Here is a 24257-nt window from a genome sequence, read left to right as displayed (position 1 = left end):
ATTCGAAAAAATAAATAAAAAAAATTTATTTCTTAACAGGATTACATAATAAGCGAAGAGGTATTTAATTTCCCAAGCAGTTACCTCCTTGCCCTTCCTGTTTTCCTAATATCTTCAATGGAAATTCGAAAAAATAAATAAAAAAAAATTATTTCTTAACAGGATTACATAATAAGCGAAGAGGTATTTTATTTTCCAAGCAGCTACCTCCTTGGCCTTCCTGTTTTCCTAATATTTTCAATGGAAATTCGAAAAAATAAATAAAAAAAATTTATTTCTTAACAGGATTACATAATAAGCGAAGAGGTATTTGATGTTCCCAAAAGTTGACTTCCTCCACTTTATGTTTCCCTGTTAAAAATTTAAAATTTCTCCGTAAATTTATAGAAAAAAAAATGAAAGATTTGTATCAGGAACATAGAATGAGCGAAGAGGTATTTGGATTTCCTGGACAAATTATTTCGAATAATTTTGCCAACATTACGAAACAAATCTACGCCAATAGTATAAGATAAAACCATTATATTAAATAAATAAAGATACTCGTTTTTTAATAATAATTAAAACCTATACTTGTAAAATTTATTAATTAATTTAAATTACAATTATATTACAAACTAACGCACAAGTAATAAAAATAATAATTATACAAATTAAATAGTTCTTTGGTACAGAAAAAGTAATTTTAAATACACAGATAATTAATAATAAAAAATTAATTTTCAATGAAACAATTAAACAATGCTAAATGTTTATAATTCCTATGGAAAAAAGAATAAAACAAAAAGTCAATAATTAAATTTTACAAAGATAATCATTCCTTTAATTTGACTCGGTGACAAAATAATTATATATTTAATTTATCTTTTTTTAAAAATAGACATAAATCTATTTAGAGCAAAATATTTTCTATAATATTTAATATATTAATTTAATTTTACTGAAACTTTGAAAGCTAAACTTTTTCAAGTATCACATTGAACACACTGTAAAAAAATTCTTTAAATTTTTCTGTTACATCATTCAGTCAAAATAAATAAATTAAATTTACACACACATACACACACACGAAATTAGACTGCCTAGATAAGCCTATTAATTAAAAAAAATAATCATTCAATTATTTAGCTAAATTTCGAATAAATTTCTCGCAGAAATAATTATTTCTTTTCTTCATGAGCTAAAGTAATGAGCTACCAGTATATTTAATTTTATTACTATTTGGTAAATGAACATGGACACATTTTCTACACATTGGAATAATTATTAGCTAGTAGCAACAATTTAATTTTATATATATATTTTATAATAATCATCAGATTAATCATCAAACGTGGCAGGAAGTTGAACAGTTATATTTTGAATTTTAAATCTATCATCGAAATATTATTATTTCTAACAAGTGTACGCGTTATCACAGGTGTTGAATGATTATTAATTTTTAATTTTTGAACTTTTAAAAATAAATGCTACTTGTATTTACTATTTTTTATATTCAAAAATTTATCTGACATTATTTATATATTTTTTATTTACAAATGAATTGAATTTTTTAAAATTCATTCAGACTAGATATCTATATATTTTGTTTTAAATTAAAAAAATATAAATAAATTAAATTTATTTATTTAAATTTGTTTTACGAACAATATTATTATTATTTTTAATTGAATTTATTGTTGCAATTTTATTTTGTTGTTCAAATTTTTGTTGCAAAGTTGCAACACTTGTTTTGCTAGCTAAATTTAATTTTCCATCATTTTTAATTAATAATTTAACATCATCTTTTGTTGTTAATGATTTAACAATATTATTATTAGCAACTGGTGATTTTTTACGTTCATTAAATGTTGATGTTTTTGTTAAAATGCTACCTGGTTTTGATGGCATTATTGGAGCTTTATTTAATTTTGTTTTTTGATTTTTTTGTTGTTGTAATAATAATTTACCACTGTTACCAAGTACATCTGGTGATTCTGATGTTTTTGGATTTTTTGAACAACTTGAAACAACATCTGGACTATTATTTTTATTTTTAAATGTTGTTAAAGGCACATTTTTTGTTATTGAACCAGTTGAATCACGTCGTTCTTTATTACTCTGACTTTTATTTGATTTTAAACTTGTATCAGATCCTTGACGAACTGTTTTTGTTGTTGGTTGATCAGGTGTCTTTGAAACTTTATCATCTTTCTCATTTTTAATTAAATTTTTATTAATATGAGGTGGTGTCTTTGTTCTACTCAATGGTGGTTTTGTTATTGGCTCTTTTTTGATAATATTTTGTTTTGATAAAATCAAAGATGATTCTTTTGTTGGACTTTTAATTGTTTTCACTTCATCAACAACTTTTGACAATTCATCATTTGTTTTTATATTTTCATCATCTTTTAATTTAACTGGTAATTTTTGTGAATTTATTATCAATGATTTTGCAGTTTTTGTTGAAGTTAAATTATCTACTGGCTTTCGTACATTTGTTTGATGTACTGATGCAAGTGATTTATCATTAGTAGTGGCAATTGGTACATTAACAGCTGATGGCAAAAGATATCCAGAACTTGTTTCTGATACAGCTGAATTTGATTTAACTGATGATGCATTTGAATAAATACTTTCTGGTGTTTTATAATTATTTGTATTTGCATAATTACCTGATGAATTGTTTATTGGCAAATTATCAATAACTTTTTTATCTCCCTTTTTTTTATCAAGTGTTGATGCTGAATAAATTGATGTTTCAACTGGTTTTGGTACTTTGTATTCATTAACTTGGCTAGATGTTGTATTTAATTTTGCAGTAATTGGCTCCTCAATAACTGCATAAATATTATCATTTGATGGTGATTCTTCTATGATTTTAGTGAGTCCAGAGTCTTGTGCAAGATTCATACAATCATCATAAGTATCTTCTGTTAATTTTTTAGCTGAAACTTTAATTTGTGGTGTTTGATAGCCAGGTAATCCAGGTATTTTATGTTGATCAATTGTTTTATCAAATGCACCTGGTGGAATTGGTGGTGGTGGTGATGTTGGTCTTGTACTTGCTGGTATACTTATTGGTCTTTTATTACCAACTCTCATTGATCCAAAACTATGTATTATTGGTCGTTTATTATTTATTCCATGATCTCTCATTGATTGTGCTCGCATTAAAACATTTTTACGTTGACAATTTAAGTTTTCATCAGAATTTACAATTGGCAGAGCTGATGATTTTAAATTAATGTCATTTTGTAATATTGGATTTGATATTTTAAGATTTTTTAATATTTCTTTATCAATTGCTTTTGTTAATTTTTGTTGTGAATTGATATTATTACTATTACTATTAGCTGGTTGTGAAATTGATCTAACAATTCCAGATGGTCTTAGCATTGATGCAATTCTATTTAATGACATGAATTTATTATTATCTTTGTTAATTTTTTTATGATGATGATCATTTTCAATGACAATATTATTTGGCTGTGATGATAATGATATTGATGATGCATTTAATGTTTCTGGTGGTCTAACTGGTACTTCAGGTGCTGGTCTTGTTGGTATTTTACCACCAACAATAAGTTCCAATGATGTACAAGTTGTAGCAGCAAGAACTGGACTGCTTATTAATGGTCTTGAATTATTTTGATTCAATGATTGTACAATTGCATCATTATTATTTGATGATGATGATGATGATGATGATGATGGTTGTGACATTAAAGCAGCACTTTTTAAAGAACTACTACGTTGTGCTGTTTTAATATTTGTTTGAATAACAACAGTGGGTATTGTTGGGGGTGGAGGAGCTGATTTTGTTGGTTCCATGAGTTTTTGTGTTGTTGATTGATGGGAATTTGGCAAGGGTGTTAATGTAAAACCTTTAAATTGACCAAATAAATTATTGTTGAAACGTTCATCATTGTCAGATTTTGGTAATAGACTTGCACACGCAGGATCTTGGGATAAACTTGAATCAATTGTTTCAATGTTGCGAGATAATCCATGATGAGGACTGCCCCGTGAACGATCAACTGGTTTGATTGTGAAACCGCAGTCAAGTCTGAAAAATTAAAATAAAAGCCGATACTGAAATGAAAAAAAAAAAAAACAAGCTAAGGGATCTTTTAGGATCGTTATTTAAATTTTTTTTTTTTTCTTTTCATTCTTATTTTCATACACACACACACAACAAACATAATAATTTAACAATATGAACATTTATTTGATGCAAAAAAATATAATGACAATAAACACATGCTCATGCTCCAAGAAAAAATGAGAAAAAAAAAAAAAAAAACATCTTTCAAGCTTGGGAAAAGTTAGTTTAAGATATAGTGTTTTGTTAATTGCAAAAAGACCTGCAAACTAATAACAATAACAATAATAATAAATAATAAATATTCCGATAGAATACAGAAAGATATTTTTTTTTATTAACAATTATTTTTTTTTTGTTTTCTTCAACTTGAAAAAACTTACAGTCAATAGAAAATTAAATAATAATAATAATAATAAATAAATATTAATAAAAATTATTCTGGAACATAGCATGCTTATTATTATATTTTTTTTTTTCATATAAATTGCAAATGTCCAGTTAATTATTTTTTTCAATTGAATAATTTGCGACAAATATTCATGCGATAAAAAAAAAAAACGAAAAAAAATATTCATATTAGGTAATTGTAAACTAAATTGTGTCTCGAATCACAAATTAAATTTTTTTTCATCTTCAAAGTTAGCTAATTATAGTTAATAATTAAAAAAAAAAAAAAAAAAAGAGAATCCTGCTCTTAGTCATTGTTAATTAATTGACTCACGGTTATTATGTCTATTTTATTATTTTGTCAAATCGAAACAAAAAAAGAAAAAAAAGTGTCTTAATAATTTCTAATTAATCATCACAGTAATTAAGTTAGTTAATCAAGTTTTATTATTTGGCATTTAGCCAGTTTTAAAACTTTTAAGATCATTTGAGTATTTTTATTATTATATAAGTATAAGTAATGCCAATAAAAATATATGTTTGTTTGTTGTTTTTTTTAATTCTTTGGCTTTGTGTTTTGAGCTGTTGCAGGTAGTGGTGGTGGTTTTTTATCATAAAATGGTAATGGTTTATGTGTATTTGATTCTAAATGTGCATCAACAACATTAACCGAATTATTATCATGTTGTTTTTTAATAATATTTGATACATTAACATAAATTGGTGTATCATTTTGTGTTGATGATGTACTACAGGGACTTTCATTGAGATGTTTAAAATTAACATCAGTATTTAATTTTAAATTTTGAAAATTTTTTGATGATTTTAATTGTAAATTTTTAATTTGTTCTGATATTTTATTACCAATTTCTGGTTTTTTATGAACTATCAAGCTATTATTACTATTTGTATTTGTATTATTATTTTCAAAATTTCGTTTAACATCATTAACAATTAATAATGAATTACGTGAATTAATATGACTACTTGAATTAATAACTTCGGGATTTGTTGTACTGACAAGATTTCTTTTAGATATTTCAATATTATCTCTTGATAATGTACCACTTATTGCAAATACTTTTGAATGATCATTTGTTGATATATTTTTTTTAAATTTAAATTGTTTACGAATACGTTCATATATATTTTTATTTTTCATGCCATGTCTTTTATTCATGCTGGTATTACGTTGTGATTTTAAACAGTTGAGACTAGATACATACGTTGATATTGCGTCCTTTTTCCATGTTGGTCTTCTAATATTATTATTTTTAATCCACCAAGCAAGATAAAGCAAAATACTCGTTGGTAAAATGCCATAAAATATAATATACATGGTCATAGTAAATGCATTATGTTCTGAAAATAAAAATATACATGAAAATCATCATTTTATAAAATAAACAAAGAATATACATATTACATATGTATATGTATATATTACCATTTGGATCTTCAGAAGGACCACTATCATCAGAACCACCATAACCAGATTCAGTACAATAAGGAGGTTTAAAACCTTTATTACAATGACAATGTCCAAGACTATTACACACTCCATTACCTCCACAATTATTTGGACAAATATCACCATTATTAATACGAGATCTAAGATTAGCAATTGATATGCATTTTTGATTAACACACATTTTTCCTGTAGCACATTTTGAGCCATCTGGTGCAAGACCAGGATCAACTTGATTTAATCCTAAATCAACAATAACTGAACGACAAGCAATTATTGAACCACCAGCATTAATAAATGTATGACTTAAATTTGCAACAGATTCCATGCCAAATTCAAGTTTTTCATTATAATGACCACAATGTAACATACCACATAATTTATCATCATCTTCACATTTAGTATATATTGATTCTAATCTATTAAAACCACAATTACCATATTTTGTACCTTTTGAATTTGTATCATAACATTGTTTATCAGATGACCATGCTGTTGGTCCCCATAATAATTTACATTGATCAGTATGTGTTTTACATGTACCCTGATAACAATATGCTTTTCCATTACTACAACTATCACCATCAATTTTAAATACATCATTTGGACAATATTCACTTGATCCAGTACAATATTCTGGTAAATCACATTCATGATTTGATGATCTACATTGTGTACCAGCATTTTTAGGTTTACATGTATTTAAATCACAACATTCACCAGTTGCACAACTTGCATTTGAATGTAACATACATGTTGTTGCATTACAACATGGATTATCACAATTATTTAATAGACCACAATCACATTGTTCACCAGATTCAACAAAACCATTACCACATATTGAACTACCAAATAATTTTTTTGGTTTATTACGAAGACAATAATCCATTCCATGCTCAAATGCAAGAGCTAAATATTCCAATGAACATGAAGACCAATGAGTTGGACTTTTTGAACCACTTGATGATGCCATAATACATCTATCATCTGGACATTGACAATCATCAGTATCATGTTCCATACCAAAATTATGTCCCATTTCATGTGCAACTGTTGCAGCAACTAAACCAATCACATTTGAATGATCCATTGATACACCACCAGAATATTCATAAGTACAAATTGGTCCCTTGAGTGCTTTACCAACAACACCACCATCAAAATGAACTCGTCTATTGAAATAAATCATTATTATTTTTTTTCTCTTTCAATTAATTAATTAATATAATTAAACTTACGTTAACAATTGTGCGTTATCATTTGGCATTGATTTAACAAGTATTTGTCTACGATAACGTAAAAAATTTTGAAGTGTTGTATCACCTTTTTGTGATAATGTTATTGCATCAGTTTCAGTCCATACTTCAACACCAACAAGTGCAATAAATATATTAAGTTGTGTATAAAGCTAAAAAAAAAAACAAAAAAAATAATAAATTAAATCAATAAACATTTATTCATATATTTCTTTTTTTTCATGTACAGAAAGAGGGTTGGAATATGTAATAAAAAAAAAAGTTTTCTCGGAGTGGCCATCGACTCCAAGTGGTCGATAATCGCGTGTATGTTATATATAAAAATTGCCGAGTTGTTTTACCCCTCGCAAGAACAAAAGGCTTCTTCAACCCCACATAACATTCATGAGTCAGATAAAATATTATACTGAATATTCAAGGATTTATAAAAATAATAAATATTAAAGATACTTACAGCATTTATAATATTTGCAATGTCTTTGCAATGATGATGAACTTTTTTTAAATCTTGGCCCAATGCAATGTATTCTTTTTTGTCAATAACAATAACCAATTCAACATAACGAGATTGTCGATTTGCATTATAAGGACCTCGAACTTCTTCTGCTGCTCTTTTATTCTGAATGAAACAAAACAAGAAAAAACAGAATGTTATTTACAAAAATATGCATTTTAATTTATATTTTATCTTACCCGATGAACCCTAGGATTTACTCGTGGTGTATTGACCTTGTGTGGATTTCCTTCATATCCTGAGAAAAATAAATGAGATAAAAAAAAATTAGTCGACATGAAATAGCGTGGGGAGCGATATAAAATAAAGTTGAAAACCTCGATATTAACGTGTAAGGAAAGACCAGATTTTCTACTTTTTTATCATTTATTTTTTTTTTTTAAAAAAAAGAAGATAAAAATATAAATAATAATTGTATATTTATTGTTGCTTACCACATGTGTGATTTGCTGTTAAATCAGTTTGTTTATAAAGATAATGAGTACTGTTGAGTGATTCATTTTCTGATGAATGTATATGATGCATATTTTCACCATCAAAAATAGTACCTCGAAGACCACTACATGTTGATACAGCAACCCAAGAATCTGGTATTTCTCTGATACTTCCTTTATAATAACAATGTTCCTATCAAAAAAAATAATTATTTAAAATACATGAAATATACTATTTTAATAATTAAATTAATAATAATAATAATTACCATGTGATCTGGTTTTTCTGTAATACGTTTTCCTTTAACTTGAATTGTGTGTTTGTATTGTACTGGTATTAAATCAGTATTTAGTCGAAGATCAAGTATCCTTTCAACTCCATCAATAACAATACCAACACTAAGTACATCTGCATGTTCAACATCCTGAAAACATATTTATTTATTTTTTTCATTAATATTAATACTCGTTTATCAATAAATAAATATTTATCATGTAAATATATTTGATAACAGCAGGTGGCTTGAGAAAAAAAAAAAATGACAAAGGTAAAAATGGTAATTAATCTTTCCTTTATCTGTCCTTCGACATTTAGCTTGTCATCAATTTGATGTAATAAAATTTTATTAGACAAGAAATATAATTTCCTTTGTCATTTGAAAAATAATTGTTTTAAATAAATACAGTCAAGAGCTAAAAGTGGTGAATGGAAATTTATTTTTGAAATTTAAACACGATTCATTAGTTTGATAAAAACCAATGAGAATAGCTGAAGATAAAATAACTTGAGAATCACCTCTTTTTTTATTTTTTCATTTTTGAAGCGAATAATTTTGTCCTCAATATGCACATTTAAAAAAAAAAAAAATAAATTTAAATCCTCTTTCATTCATCCATTGCAACATCTGGTCTCTTTTTGCTCAATTTCCCGTAAATTAATTAAACTTTTTTTTATTTTTTATTCACCAGTTCGTTTCAATGCTTCAAATGAGACTTAAATTTAAAAAATTTAACTGTATTTTTTGATCCTCAACACGTAAAATAGATTTAAAATAAATATTTAATTTATTTTTCAGGTAAAAAGAAAAGACTTTATCCAAAAAAAAAAAAACCAAGTTAATTAAATATTTTTTTGAAATTTTTCTTTCCAGTTGAATGTTCATTCAGCAAATTATTTAAAATCAATAGTTGAAAAAATTTAAAAGCGTCTAAAAGTTACTGAAATAAATTAAATTGTTTTTTTAGTTTAAAAATTTTTTTAGATACTTTGATAAATAACAAAAGTTTATCTTTAATTACAATTGAAGTTTGAATTTAAAAAACAATTTACTTCAAAGTGAAATAACAATTAAAAAAATTCTCATTAAAATATAACCAAAGCGTTGTAATATTTTAAAAAATATATGAATGTTTGTTATGTTTTTTATGTTTGTACCTTTATGGAAGTCAGTTGGCAGGTGTTCAACGATGCGTATATTAAAGCATGCTTTTTAAAATTATAGAAATACACACTGATAAATATATTCAAAAGATTGTTCAAGCCTCACCACTCTCCCTTTACTCATTATTTCATTTAAAAATATTTCAAACTAACAAAATAAATACCTTTACTTCAAAAACATGCACAAAAACAAAAACTATTTCCAACACTTTGCATTGGTTCGATAAATTTAAACTCCCTGTTTTTTTTTTTTATTCAATTTTTTTCCAGCTATTTGAAAAGCCAACAATAGAATTTAAATTATTGCTACTTTATCAGGCTACATTGCAATTTTATTGTTCAGTAAAAAATGATAATATCAAAATAAAAAAAATGTCATTTTTCAAGTATATAAAATGTATAGAAAAATTATCTTTCTGCTTGAAACAATACCCCAGTTGACATAAAAATATAAGACGGATTTAAAATTAAAGATAATTTAATGTAAATAGATAAATAGTGACCTGGTCATAGAAGGGGATTTTTTATCAATAAAAAATACTGCATTGTATTTTTTCAGAATAATTTTTTTAAATTGGTTAAACAATTGTATAAAAATTACGAAACAAAGTGGGAAAAATTTTATATCTTGTATAAAAAATAATCAGCATTAAAAAACTTTTTGTCAAATGTAATTTTTTTTTTTTTTTTGCATGACAAGAGAATGTCCTTGCACTGAAAATTTATTTGAAAATTCAATTTCTTTTTTATTTTCTGTATAACCCTTTTGTTTTATTTGAATATTATTATTTTATTCTAGTGTCACAATAGAAAAACATTAAATTTTACTCACATTTTGTTTCGTTTGTGATATTTCTCGTTTCGTTCGTCCATGAAAAAATCGTGGCTTCACCAAATTGTATGTGCTAAAATCCGGTGAAGGTCCTGAAACAAATAAATCATAAAAAAAAAAATGTTAATAATTTATTTTGATACAAATAATAGGTTTTTGTATTTTTTTTTTTTTTAATTCCAGTTAATTGATTGCCTTGTATTTTATTTAATTTTTCGAACGATTTACTCCCACGCAAAAATGTCAAGATAATCACTCAAATTTTGCCATTAAAATTTTAAGATAAAATATTTATTCAAAATAATAAAAAAAAATAAGCATTGTGAAACAAATAAAAAGTTCCATTCGAGTGAACATTTACCCACGATTTCTATATAGCATATATAAAAAGAATCGAAATAATTTTTCTATTCGAAATAAATAAAAAAAATATTTCGAAATCGAAATTATTTTTGAATACAAATATTTTAAAATTTAAAAAAAGGAAGAAAGTTGTGCTTCATGTGTTTCATGCATGCGGATCTTTATTTTTATTCCCAGAGGACATCCTGGATACACCATGTGCAAATGCTAAATGTTCATCATCACCACCAAATAAAATAAATAAATAAAAAAAAGAAAGAACCTATAATCCATCATAAATAACGATAAAATAAAAGATATAAATTTTAAAAAATTAACAAGCTTATCTCTAATTAACTGTTCAATGATATTAAAAAATTAATTTTTCATAACAAGTATAATTGAATGAAAAATAAATAAAGTGAAAATTGTGCTCAATAAGATAATAATAATAATAATGATAAAGGAGGAAGAGCATTAACAACAATACAAGATTTATATTAAATAAATTCAATAGAAATCATGATGATGATGTAAAAAAAAAAATAAATAAATAAAAAGAATTGAGTGCAGTGGTTTCATAGTTGATTCAACGTTAAGGCTCGTTACCCAATTAAGCATAATAATAATTATTGAGTAGTCTCATCAGACAGACACACCAAGACCATCAAACTGACTGAGCCATTTATTTCATTTGACTCATTTTGACTACTGTAAAATACAATGTATATACAAATACAAATACATATGATATAAACTTGCGATATACTGCTCCCATTATATGTATGTATACATAAAATTTAAGTATATATATTTATGTTTTAAATGTATGTATAGAAACGTATGACTCAACCGGACGCAGTTGCAAACTCTCCACGGTTCAATAAAACGACTAACTCGTTGAACAATCTTTTTTAAAAATAATAATAATTAAAATAATAATAATAAAATAGTTAAAAATAGTATAAATTTTTTTAAAGATAATTTTATGTTAATTGTTTATTTGAAAAAGTAAAAAAAAATCTATGACAAAATGAAAATATATAAAATTAATAATAATTAATTTTATTTTTGTTAATTGTTGTAATTTAATAAATTAAATAAAAAAAAATTAGAAAGTGTAAATTGAATTAAATAAGATTAACGTGTTAAATAAAATTTATAAATAAAAAGAAAATAATTAAATTGAATTATTCATTGATGAATCTTTAAAAATGCATTAGAATTTTTCTCTTTTTTATTCTTATTATTATTATCATAATATATAATTGTGATAAGAAAATATCAAGCGCATTTTTTTATATATGAAAATGTGAGTAAATTAATTATAATAATTGATAAATAAATTTCTGTATGTTAGTTTTTATATTGTCGTTAATAATTGCCACTCACTTCAAGTTGACTTTTTTAATAATAATTATTACAATAAATTTCATGAGGAAGTCTTGAGAGAAAAACCCCTCGAGTTGTTCACTTGAAACAACTCATTAAGCATGACTTAAATTTATATTGTAATTTAAAAAAAAAAATACAACAATTATTAAAATAAATGTTTATATAATTTTAAATATCCTAAATAATTTTTTACTCTTTTATTTTAAAAAATTAATATATATTGTTTTTTTTTTCTTCTCCAAATTACATTAATCTTTTTTTATGATTTTAAAAAATTTTAAAAATGAGAAACACATTTTTTATCTACCCTTAAATAACAAAAAATATATATTATATTTATATTTACAGTGATGATAAAAATATAAATTAAAAAAATTATTTGATAATAAATTTATAATTTGTTTTGAAAGATTGAATTAGTATAATCAGTCGCCCTAATTTTTTATTCACCGCAGTGGGAGACGTAATATAAATCAAATGTTTTTTTTTAAATTTGATATAGGATGACATTTTAAAATAGTCAAATTAGAATATCTATTTATCGAATTGTCAAAAGGTCATCTGTCTCAATCAAGTGTCAAATGATGTTACATTTAAATAAAAAATATTTAAAAACATTGTTTAGAAAATTTTCATTTAATAAATTAATATATAAAAAAAGTATAACCTAATGAATACAAAACAGGAAATGTCCTAGTTTAATTATCGTGTAATACGTATATAATATTTTATCACACTGTAAATAAATTTTTAAACATCAAAGAACAGAGTTAAAAATGTCCTTGATCTCGTTTATTGTTTATTTATTTAAAAAACAAAGAAAACCGCAAAATAATGATTAAAATTGTTTACTTTTTTCTTTTTGCACTTGTGTGTTAAATATTTTTGTAATCTACAATCTTTATATGTGCTATATTACAAAGATAACAGAAAAAAAAAATACCCAGAATGAAATTCAACAGGATTTTATAATAATTATTATTAAAATGAAATTGATAAATCTTTGGATTTAAAAACAAAGATAATTTTAGAATGGATATTTAATCAATTTTTTTTAATTGAAAAAAATTTTAATAAATTGATTAAATAAGTAAAGCTCTTGTTGGTTTTTTTATTTAAATTTTCAAAATACGCAAGAAGAAACACACGGCCAAATAAAATTCATATAAATTTACTCTCTTTTTGGCTTGCCCAATTTTTATTTTATTTATCTTTTTTTTTCGAGACAAATATAGAGTGGCTAGACCAACCGCAAACTCATAATATTATTGAATGTCGTTAGATGAGTGTAGAAAATAGGACTCTCTATTTATTTTGGTGGGACATATTGATTTTTCAAGATAACATCATGATAACGAAAGCAAAAAAAATCATAAATAAATATAAAAAATTATTTTTTTTTTCTAGTAAAATATACATTTTTATATTTCAATTTATATTTTAAAATATTGATACTTGTCAAATGGTCATGATAAAATTTCAATTTATATTTAAATTTTATAAACCATTTTTTTTTTTTCGAAATAAAGCAAAAACGTTCTACTAATTTTTTTGTTTTTAAGAAAATTTAAAAATGGTTATAAAGTTTTTATAAAAAAAAATATCAAAGGATACATTTAAACTGCCATGATAAAATTTCGATTTGTATTTAAATTTTATAAACCAAGTAATAATTAACGCTATCAATTTTACAATAAAAAATGGGACATTTAAATTTTCATGATAAAATTTTTAGTATATAATTCGATAATATCTCGAGTTTCGAAAACCGGAAGCCAAGGGTCGTCACTCTTTTATTTATTTTTTTATTTCAAATTCCCATACTATATACGTAAATGGATTTGCTCTAATTAAATTTAGAAAAAAAAAAAAACAATATATATCCCCCTAAATTTCAACAAAATAAAACAATCAATGTAAAAAAAAAACTAAATATAATTAATAAAATTTAACAAAGTTATAATGTGAAAATGATTAAAGTCACACTTTGGAGTAATATATTTTCGAGATGAGATCCTTGAGGAATCATGATTATCATAATAATCCGTTGACAAGATAAAAAAAAAAGAAACGTTTTTTCATATAACGTTTCTTGTTGTATTTTTTATTTATTTTTAAAAATTTTTGACTGTACGTGTGTTGGATACACGTGGGTGAAAGATGAATCATCAAAACCTTCAGAACACTCGGACCTCACAGAACAATGCATTATTCATGGCTTAGAGGTAACTAAAATTTATTTATTTATTTATTTTTTATATTTATTCTTTTGGTATTCATTTTTAATTTATTTATTTTAATTTTCAAACCGGAAGTTTAAACTAAAAAAATATTCTAACGTTTGTCTTAAATGTATATACTTATACGACAGATGTTAGCTAAAATTATTTCATTTTTTTTTTTTGATATAATTTATAATAGTGTAATGTTAAATTTTATTATCAAAAAGTTAAGAGATAAATAAACCTCATTAACACGTTTTAAAAAAAAAATAAAAAAATGCATTATCTCTATTTGATATCTGCACAGGAAATAACGACGAAAACGGAAAAGAAAAATTTTTACATCCGCTTTGACGACAGTTTAAAATTCATATCATATAACTTTTTTTTTTTTCTATTTTTAATTTAATTTATAAAGCGACAATTTAAATTGATTTTTTCCAATAAATTTCAAGACTTCATGGTCATTATTTGGGTATATATTTAAAATTTATTTCTATTGTTATAAGAAAGGTCAAGAATTATTTTTCGAAAAAGGATTTATCATCATCATCATCATCCAGGTACTACTAAAATACAATTTTTATTTTTTTATTAATAAAAAACAAATGGGTTAAGTTTGAAATACATAAATTAACTTGTGTCTGTCAAGTTTAGTAACTCAAAAATATTATTTCTTTTTTTTTTTTTGGTGTCAGTTGGTTTGCATCTAGTTCCCCTTTTTCTAGCACTTTAGTTTTCTCAATAAACACGTCATCCCAGCATCAAAAAACCATGATGAGTCAACCCTTGGAGATAATAAATAATACACTAAAGCTTTATCATCTTGTTTTATTTTTTTTTTTTTTTCAAGTATACACCCTTTGTAACAAACGCGACAAAATTTGTAGTAGAATTTTGAGTTTTTTTTTTTGTCGGCAAGTCTCTGAATGATACTAAAATGCTGGTTTAAACTGTGGTCCATTGTTAAATCCGAGAATAGATTTAGATCTTGTGTGTGCAGTCTAAATGTGGTTCTCAACTACGACTCTAAAATTTTGCTTTTTTTTTATAATTAATTTATTACTATACTATATGCTGTGTTTGTAAATATTTCTATTGTCATGGTTTTTATGGGGCCATTGACATTTAACAATATATACACCTCAATAAACACTTATGGTTTTATATATTTTTATACAATCATCCCTTTGGGAGTATTGTATATCAAAAGGTATAATAGTGTCCAAACAATTTTATTTTATATTTTTTCAACGACTTTTGTTAAGAGCAGATGTTATCAAGAGGGGCTTCATATTGAAAAGCTATACGTCATTGATATACTTTGCAGGCCCGTATCTTTGGAAAAATATATATTTATTTTTAAAATAAAAAATCTATAACATTGGTCGAGTGAAAGTCTTGGAAAAAAAAATCCTTGACTAGGGTAATTTTAATAAAACATTGGCAATGATGATGATGATGATGGAGGCGTCTTGTGTGTCAAATAATTATTCAGTAAATGATGCAACAAATAATAACATCACTATAATATTGATGAATACTAGACCAAGGACATTTTTTTAAAATAAAAAAAATATCACCAACAGCAACGAGCAAAAAATAATAATAAAGTAAATTTTAATAATCAACTACTTGATATATTTTTTAAATACATCTTTTACTTTTATTCATTCAATAAAATTTTGTAACTCTTCATTGATTTTCATCTTAAAATTTTAATATAATAAAATGTGTCATTGTGTCAGCGCACTTGATATAGTCAATAATTATATTAATATAAATATTAAATTGCTCTAGTTTATTTTCCCTCGTTAAATAAAAAAGAAAAATATAATTATAAATGATGATTTTACAAGATTATTCGTTATTTATAAAACTGTCAATTATAAATATGGAAAATAAGCTTGAAAATTATTAAATGAATAAATTAATTAAAAGTTTATATAAAAAAATGGAAAAATTTTGGAATTAAATATTAATTTATATGGTCATTTAAAGCGTCATTGATAGTGTAAAAAAATAGTTAAATTGAATATTCAAAAAATAATAAATTAATAAATTAACAATATTAAAAGTGGAAATATTACGTAGGTTGCCATGTTGCAAAACGAGTCATCGATAATTATTGATTAATGAAAAGAAAAAAAAAAAATTATTTATTTATTTTCTAGTTCAAAGTTACGTGAGTTTAAAAAAAAAAAAAAAAATTAAAACCACCCACATTGAGATATGGGATCTGTAATAATTTGTAGGATGAGACGTGATGATAATAATGATGATGATGATGATAGCGTCAATTCAAAATAATATATTTTCTTTTAAAAAATTATTTTACGTCTTAATTTTAAAACCATCAATGTCTAATGTTTATTTATTTTTATTATAATTTTATTCAATGATTATTTAATTACACACATTTCTTGTCAAATAAATAATCTGAGTGAATATGATTTTTTTTTAGTTGAAGCATGACTTATCATCATGATTCATGACCAAGAAGAGGAAAAATAAATATCAAATATATTATTGCTCATCTTGTGATAATTGTCATTTTTTTTTTAATTAAATTAGTCAATGATTTGAATGACTCTTCTATTATCAAACATAAAAATGTATTTAAAATTTAAAAATTCAATTTTTGTAAAGTGATAATTTAAAAAGACAATATTCTTTCTCATTTTTTCGAATATTATTTTTTCAATTAGTATAATTAGTGTCTTTGTTAATGAAAAAAAAAAAAAAATAATAAAACAAGATAATGTTTGTGGAAAAAAAAATAAGAAAATCGTGAGACTCATTTCAGATAATTTAAAATAATTTTCATCTCTTTTTTTTTTTTTTTCTCTTCTCAAGTATCTGAGTCATTGAAAATATAAAATAACTATTTTTATAAATTTTTTGTTTATATAAAAACGAATAGATAGCAACATTATTTTGTTATTACAAAAAATAATATATTATTTTCAAATTGATTCAATAAAAAAAAACTCAACAAAGAAACGATTGTATATGACGAAAATTATTTGAATAAAAATTCACTTAAAATTGCATTTGATCGATAATCATAAACCACATGTTATTTATATAAGTTGTTTTATTTTTCTTTCAAGCTTTAAATTTTATATTTTTATATATTTGTTCTTCGAATTCTTTTTTTTTTTTAATATTAAAAGTCGCTGAAGGCTAAAATACGAATATGCCGTTGTTACAGTTATTCTAACTGCTCATAATACTTTTTTTTATTATTTTTCAAAACCGTCAGAATATGAACTCTGTTATCCGTGTCATAATTAACACCTCGACCCAAATGAAAATACAAAAAAAAAAACATCTAAAATAATTAACCTACTTGAAAATATATATCAAAAATAATTAAAATTCATCAACGAAAAAAAGCAATATTTACTATTTTTAATAAACATATTATTGTTTTTAATATTTATATTTATAAAATAACGAGTGTATATTTTTTTTTCCATTGATTGTTTGTTAATTCATTGCGCATATTTTTTTTGTTCAACTTGAATCAACTACTGATGAATCATTGAAAGAGCAACAAAAAAAAAAAAAAAAAACTGACTCAAACTTTAATTTCTCCAACTTATTAAACTCAATATAAAATCCAATAAAAAATTGATAATATTTTTAAAATATATATGTATTAATAAATCGATATTATAATAATTATTAATTTATAAATAATATTTGTTAATAACAAATAAAAACTACCAAAAATTATATGGATTCAAAAAAAAAAAAGCTATTAATCTATTCTAATAATTTCTAAATAAATATTATTAATTAATAAATGCAATTTTAATTTCATATCAAATTTAATTTTAATCTTTTTATATTATTATTTTTTTCCCAACGATAAAAAAAAAGCAGTGAGTAATTATTATTCATGATATTTATAAAATGGAGCCCTAATAATTCATCAAGGTTCATTGAACTAAAAAAAAAAAGAAATATCAAATAAAAATTATCATTATTTTCTGTACTTGGTATAGACAATAAAAATTAATTTTTCATGTAATTATCATTACGATAAATAATTAAACAATAGTAGCATTAAAATTCTTGAATAAAAAAAACGGAAAGAAAATGTTATTTTGTTTTCAAGTGAGGAAATAATATATTTGATAAATGTAAATTAGCTAAATTGATAATTATATTTATTTATCAGATATAAACAAGCAATGAAAATTTTATAAAAAATATATAATCATATGCATTAATCAATTACCCAATCTAACAATCTCTTTTATATTATTACACGTGGACTTTGATTTTTTTCTGCACAACTTTTTTCTACACAACGAGTTCTACACAAAAACTTCTACACATTTGAAACTGTACACAACATGAAATCAACACGCAAAGTTCTACACATATATTTTATACACGTTTAATTCAACACAAAAAATTGTACACATTTTATTTAACACCAATATAATTACACAAAAAATTTAATTTCAACACGTATTTTTTATCCACAATTAATAGAACACAATTTCTTTTCCACGTAAAAATTTTCCACAAATAAAATTACACATTAATGAAGACTTCAACACGATAAATTAAACACGCAAAGTTCGACACAATAAATTCAACACGCTTATTTAAACACGTATTATTAATACACTATTTTTTTTCTACACGTAAATTTGACCACAATATATAAAACTCATATATTTTATACACATATTTAATTTACAAATTTTATTTCTACACATTAATTTATACACATTTATTTCAACACGTATTATTAATACACTGTTTTAGTTCAACACGTATTTTTATACACTGTTTTTGGTCGACACATATTTTTATACACTGTTTTTGGTCAACACAGAAAGTTCAACACGAACCATTTTTATCGATTATTGGTAACTTATCATTTTTACTTTGAAGCATATAGATGGCGGACATGACGTTATTAATTAGGTTAAGATAATTTATTTAAAAAATTATCTATAATTGAATAATTTTTAAACCAAAAAACAAAAAATTATTCAATTATAGATAATTTTTTAAATAAATTATCTTAACCTAATTAATAACGTCATGTCAATTGCTTAAAAATAAAAATAAGATACAATAATAAATTATAAAATATTGTGTTGAAATAAATTAATACTGTATATGTTAAATTATTATACATATAAAAATATTAACATAAAATTTAATAAAATGAATTTTAAATAAAATTAGAAATATTAATAATGTTTATATGTTATTAAACTCGTGTTAAATCTTTCAAATGTGAAAATCACGTGAAAATAATAAATATAATAATCTGTTGAAAATAATATATTGATGTTAATAAATATTACAATTATTAATGTATATAATTTTGCATTATTTATAACAATAAGAAAAATTTAAATATTATGTTGTTCAAAATATGTTAACTCCAACAAATGCAAATAAAATTATTTTTTTTTATTTATTTATTTTATTTGCATCAAGCTTTAAAACAGGAAATATTAAAAAATATAATCACCCAAGTTATTTCATTTTTTTCTATATAGTTATATTCATGCTTGATGATTTAGATGAAAATGATTCATCATCATAGGTACGACAAATTGTTAAGAGTAATCATCAACTTCCTGGTTTTCATAGTTTAAAAAAATATATAAAAATACTCAAGTATCGTATAATTTTTATAAATAAATTAAATAAATTAATAATATTATCATCATTTATTTAAATAACTCTATTATTTTTTATTTTTTTTTCTAAAAAACACGTGAGTTTATCTAAACACTGTCATGAAAATAAAAACAATGATTTATATTTAATAATTAAATACTTGGCGATTATTAATAATTTTAGTTAACTTTCAACACAAGTTAATTTTATATTTTTAATAATTTTATTTAAACAAAGAAACCAGTGTTGATTATTTTTTTATATTTAATCTTTTGTTTTCAAGTTAAATTAGTGTAATAAAAAAAAACTATAATAACAAAAACAACAACCGATAAACAGTATCTTGAAGAAAAAAAATATATAAAATAAAAAAAAAGTGAGTGGCTTACCAGTTTGGGATGCTGCTTGGCTATGATGATGTTGAAGGAGAATTGTTGAGAGCCACCAAGTTATGACGATGGGTCTCAGCAACAGCACGAGTTCACTGCACTTATTTTGAGCATTTGATACTCGCCAAATATCACTAGCCATATTTTTTTAAATATAATCTAAATAATTAAAAAATATATAATTTAAGATTAGTCTTGAATTATTATTTTGTGTATCAGAAGATGACAAATGTAAACACTAAATTTTTGTGTCGTATGTTTTTTTATTTATTTAAATAGACACAGACACATTTTGGAGTTGTTTATTTATTTAGTTAAACAATAAAACACATGTTTATTTTTTATATTTTTAATTAACAACAATTGGCTATTGTTTTTTTTTTTTTTTTTTTTTTTTGGAGTAATTAAGGCAAAATGTTTGTCAACAATCAACCAACCCGTTTGACACTCTCGGGTGGACTGAAAATTCCCCCCTTGGAGATTCTTAACAACTTTGTGTGATAAAAAAAGAAAATAAATAATCGAAAACGAGTACGCACGAATAGTCACGAAGTCATACGAGTATTAACGATTTTTTACGAGATAAAACGCGCGATAAATTTGAATATAAACATTGTTTTTTTTTTTTATCGACACAACAAACAATTATAATTAATGATTAATAAAAAACATAATTTAATTAATTAATATTAATTATTTATTTAAATGAAAAAATACTATATAAATTATGAAAATTTAATTATTTAATTAAAAAATTAGACACTTTTCTTGTTTGTTTTTTAAAAATATATATAAGTAATAATTAATTAAATTGTTTGTTTGTTTATTTTCATTTTTTTTTTTTTAATCAATATTTATTGACAGTTAAGAGGCTAGCTTTTAAGATAAATTTACAGGACAACTATAAATTCATTTGGTTATTGATCAAACAATTTAAAAATAAAAAATAAAAAAATGGCTTGGAAAAAATATATTATATCAAAAATTATTGAAAAATGTGAAAATAATAATGTCATTGTATCAAAAGATATTGTTTCATTTATTGTAAGTGTTAATAAAATCCTATAAATATTTAATTTTTTTTGTTTAAATAACAAGATAACTTGATTTCTAGTTGCATTTGTGGGAGTTAAATCCATCCTATCAATTTGTAAATATTGACAATGACGATGAAATTATTGAAGCTATTGCTGATAAATTAATTGACAAAAAAAGTCCAAGTTTAAATACTCTAAAAATACAGCTGTATTTTGCAAAACATTACTCAACTAAAAGTGACTAACTAAACAATCAAAAATTTGAGAATAAAAATGTCATTTGAATTTGTTTTTTTTTTCAGATGAAATTGTTAAAAAACATAGACAAAAAATTAAAAAAAAAACATCTCCACTAGTTGAAGAAATATGTAAAACAACAATAGCATCAAATGATCGTGATATTGATAAACTTTATCAAAAAATATTAATTGTTATTACCTTATTGAGTGGACTGGGTAATCCAATGGAGCCAACAGTTTTAAAAGAAGTTGCAATTGCTCTTCAAAGTGTATATTTACCATCAGAATTAAGTCACTTTGTTTTGATGAAAAAAAATGACAAGGAAGCTCAGCTACAAGAGCTTGTTGATATCATTGCTGGTATAAGATTATTCAACAAAGACTGTCAACGTGGTGGAGAAGGCATTGATGATTGTAAGTCTGCAAATGAAAAAACAAAAAAAAAAAAACATCTATTAATACAAATATTATAATTAAATCAAATTATCAGTACCAAGTATTCTTCAAGAAGCTGTTGTTAAAACTCGTGATTCAATTTTGGAACTACTGGAGGACTTGATGAAGACAGTGTATCGTTTGACAGCAGCTGTAGAAAATATTGTGCAAATATTGTCATTCAAAACCAATTATTCAAGTGATAAAAAAATTGATAAAGAATATACCTGGATCATTGAGATGCTGATTGCCTATAGACAGCAAGAAATTTACACGAGAAAAATACTTGCTGATGTTGATGAACTGGCAAATGATTTGAACAGCTTGATGGACCGGTTGCAAGCTAGATTATTAAAACTTCACAACACTGTAAAATTTAGAACAGCAATACCAACTCTTCAAGTTTACGTAAAGACATATTAATTTTTTATTTTATAAGGTACTTTGTTAATTTTAAATTTCTTCAACAGCCACAATTTATTGATCTTGCTGATATTTGGATAAAACTCCAAGACCAAGTTATACTTTTGACTCACATTAAAAATCTTCTTTGTGAAATGAAATCACTCAATGAAGTAAAAATTCTATATATAAACAAAAAAAAAAAATATAAATAAAAAATACATTAATTAGTTTTAATTTTTTGACAGGTTATTGAAGTGCATGATGAATCAATAATTGATATTTTTATAAGAGACAGTAAAGTACCATCTGATGCCGAGCGATTGGAACAATCAATGGGAAAAATTATCAGTAAGTTTATGATAATTGGCCAATAATATTGAACAATTATTTATTCAATTTTAAGCATCTTCTTCCAGCTGAATGTGGTGACTGTTCAATAATCTATCCAAACACAACAAAAGACTTTGAAAAAACTCCCCTAGAGGTAAAACAAATAAATAATAATTAATTATAAACAAAAAGCAAAAAAATAAAAAACAAATTTGTATAGTTTTTAGGATTTTGTGCATGGACCTTTGTTGCTGGTCATGGTGCATTAATACCAGGTAATCCAAACATTGGTATTGTACAGTGGAGAAATAAATATTTTGCATTTAGTTCAAACAATGCAGCTAAAAAATTTGGTGCTGATCCAACAAGGTGAATATCTAATTCCAATTTAAGAAACAAAAAAAAAAAAACTAATCAACTTTTTTAGACATGTTTCTGATGGATTTAATTTCATTCGTTGTCATCCAGAATACATCCAGTTATTTCAACTCTACGATGACCTACAAACATTCAAGAATCAACAAAAGTTTGTTTAATTAAAAATAAAAATAATAATATCAAATAATGATAATTAAAATACTTACAATTTTAGGATGAGTGATAGTACAATTGTTAAATCACATCAAGATGAAATTTTACAAACTGATACACATATACTTCCGGCAAATATTGATGCTAATAATTATTATCATCACAGTATTTGGGAACACAGACGACGAGCATTAAGATTGGTAATTATTTACACTATTATTCTTATTAATAAATAAAATAATATCATTTGTTTTTCTCTCTCTCTCTGTTATAAAGGCTGACTTGTCAAAGCTATCAACAAAAAGCACACAAACATATTCATCGTATTTTAAAAAAACAGTAACAATACAAACAAATAATCCAAAAGATATTTCAATACAAACACGTAGAGATAATTATACAAATACAATTAATGAAAAAAATTATATTTTTGGTCTTAGAGGAAATAAAAGTAATACTCCAAGAGTATTAACATTTTCAATTAATTAATTTAAATAATAAAACAAAAATTATTAATCATTGTAACAATAAATTGTTGTTTTTTTACCATCTAAATCACACTCACATAAGTATTTTTTTTTTCTTTTTTTATTTCTTAAATATAAGGTCAATTTATACACCAAAAATTACTACGATATACGACAATTAATTATTTAATTACACGCTGAATTACAATTAAAAATTCATCTGATTTATAATTTTTTTTTAAATAATAATTATTTTCAATTATTAATGTCAAGTATAATAATAATAATTATTATACATACGAGGTACACTCGATTGAAGCTTCTTGTTTTTTTAATTTATTATTAAATGTTTATTTTTTTTTTTTATTTAATTTGTTTATTC

The 24257-nt window shown here is 23.5% G+C and overlaps 2 protein-coding genes across 2 annotated transcripts; one reads left to right on the top strand and one right to left on the bottom strand.

The window, feature by feature from the left end:
* Positions 1 to 546: 546 nt before the first annotated feature.
* LOC122854121 (disintegrin and metalloproteinase domain-containing protein 12-like) lies at positions 547 to 22019 on the bottom strand. Its single transcript, XM_044154538.1, has 11 exons — positions 21907 to 22019; positions 20432 to 20590; positions 10423 to 10514; positions 8419 to 8574; positions 8150 to 8342; positions 7895 to 7953; positions 7656 to 7820; positions 7184 to 7353; positions 5922 to 7117; positions 5701 to 5836; positions 547 to 4048 (listed from the first exon to the last, which is right to left on the bottom strand). Exons 2-11 carry the CDS (start codon positions 20571 to 20573, stop codon positions 1621 to 1623), a joined length of 4737 nt encoding a protein of 1578 aa, XP_044010473.1. The 5' UTR covers positions 20574 to 20590; positions 21907 to 22019; the 3' UTR covers positions 547 to 1620.
* Positions 20846 to 23957, top strand: LOC122853676 (cilia- and flagella-associated protein 206-like). The gene is made up of 12 exons (XM_044154091.1): positions 20846 to 20870; positions 21399 to 21475; positions 21546 to 21705; positions 21771 to 22121; positions 22198 to 22550; positions 22613 to 22717; positions 22793 to 22895; positions 22964 to 23031; positions 23098 to 23246; positions 23305 to 23403; positions 23470 to 23608; positions 23685 to 23957. The coding sequence occupies exons 1-12, from the start codon at positions 20846 to 20848 to the stop codon at positions 23895 to 23897; spliced, it is 1842 nt and encodes a 613-aa protein (XP_044010026.1). The 3' UTR covers positions 23898 to 23957.
* Positions 23958 to 24257: the final 300 nt, after the last annotated feature.

Source organism: Aphidius gifuensis, linkage group LG4 (assembly GCF_014905175.1).
Source record: "Aphidius gifuensis isolate YNYX2018 linkage group LG4, ASM1490517v1, whole genome shotgun sequence".
Taxonomy (NCBI): domain Eukaryota; kingdom Metazoa; phylum Arthropoda; class Insecta; order Hymenoptera; family Braconidae; genus Aphidius; species Aphidius gifuensis.
This window is presented reverse-complemented; position numbering and strand designations above follow the sequence as displayed.

Excerpts from the sequence above, each read along its gene's own strand:
- LOC122854121 (XM_044154538.1), bottom strand. The coding sequence starts at position 20,573 with ATGGCTAGTGATATTTGGCGAGTATCAAATGCTCAAAATAAGTGCAGT. Across the intron at positions 7,118-7,183 it reads GATAACGCACAATTGTTAAC|ACGAGTTCATTTTGATGGTG; the intron begins GTAAGTTTAATT and ends TTATTTCAATAG. Across the intron at positions 5,837-5,921 it reads TCCTTCTGAAGATCCAAATG|AACATAATGCATTTACTATG; the intron begins GTAATATATACA and ends TTTTATTTTCAG.
- LOC122853676 (XM_044154091.1), top strand. The coding sequence starts at position 20,846 with ATGTTTGTCAACAATCAACCAACCC. Across the intron at positions 20,871-21,398 it reads TGTCAACAATCAACCAACCC|AATATATTATATCAAAAATT; the intron begins GTTTGACACTCT and ends TGGCTTGGAAAA. Across the intron at positions 22,896-22,963 it reads ATCAATGGGAAAAATTATCA|CTGAATGTGGTGACTGTTCA; the intron begins GTAAGTTTATGA and ends ATCTTCTTCCAG.